Below are 273 nucleotides of genomic sequence, written 5' to 3' on the forward strand. Positions count from 1 at the left end.
ACGCAGCAGAGGGTCACGGCTCAACATCATCATCATCGCCGAGGGGGCCATCGACCGCAGCGGCAAGCCCATCTCCTCCAACTATGTGAAGGATGTAAGTGCCCACCCTGGCACCCACCCGGGCTCCTGCACTGGCACCCGTGGTGCCCGGCAGGGCCCTGGCATGACCTCCTCTCCTCTCTGTAGCTGGTGGTGCAACGCTTGGGCTTCGACACACGGGTCACCGTCCTGGGGCACGTGCAGCGCGGGGGGACTCCGTCAGCCTTTGACAGG

At 65.6% G+C, this 273-nt stretch overlaps 1 protein-coding gene across 1 annotated transcript in view; it reads left to right on the top strand.

Moving 5' to 3' along the window:
- Positions 1-7: 7 nt before the first annotated feature.
- The window catches only part of PFKL (phosphofructokinase, liver), a gene marked incomplete at its 5' end in the record, with an annotated part of 3,745 nt that continues 3,479 nt past the window's right edge, over positions 8-273 (top strand). The window contains 2 exons of the mRNA XM_008941111.1: positions 8-94; positions 187-273. Coding sequence (XP_008939359.1) covers positions 8-94; positions 187-273 — 174 coding nt within the window. The remainder of the gene's footprint in view (positions 95-186) is intronic.

The sequence above is a fragment of the Merops nubicus genome, unplaced genomic scaffold (assembly GCF_000691845.1).
Source record: "Merops nubicus isolate BGI_N331 unplaced genomic scaffold, ASM69184v1 scaffold43745, whole genome shotgun sequence".
NCBI lineage: Eukaryota > Metazoa > Chordata > Aves > Coraciiformes > Meropidae > Merops > Merops nubicus.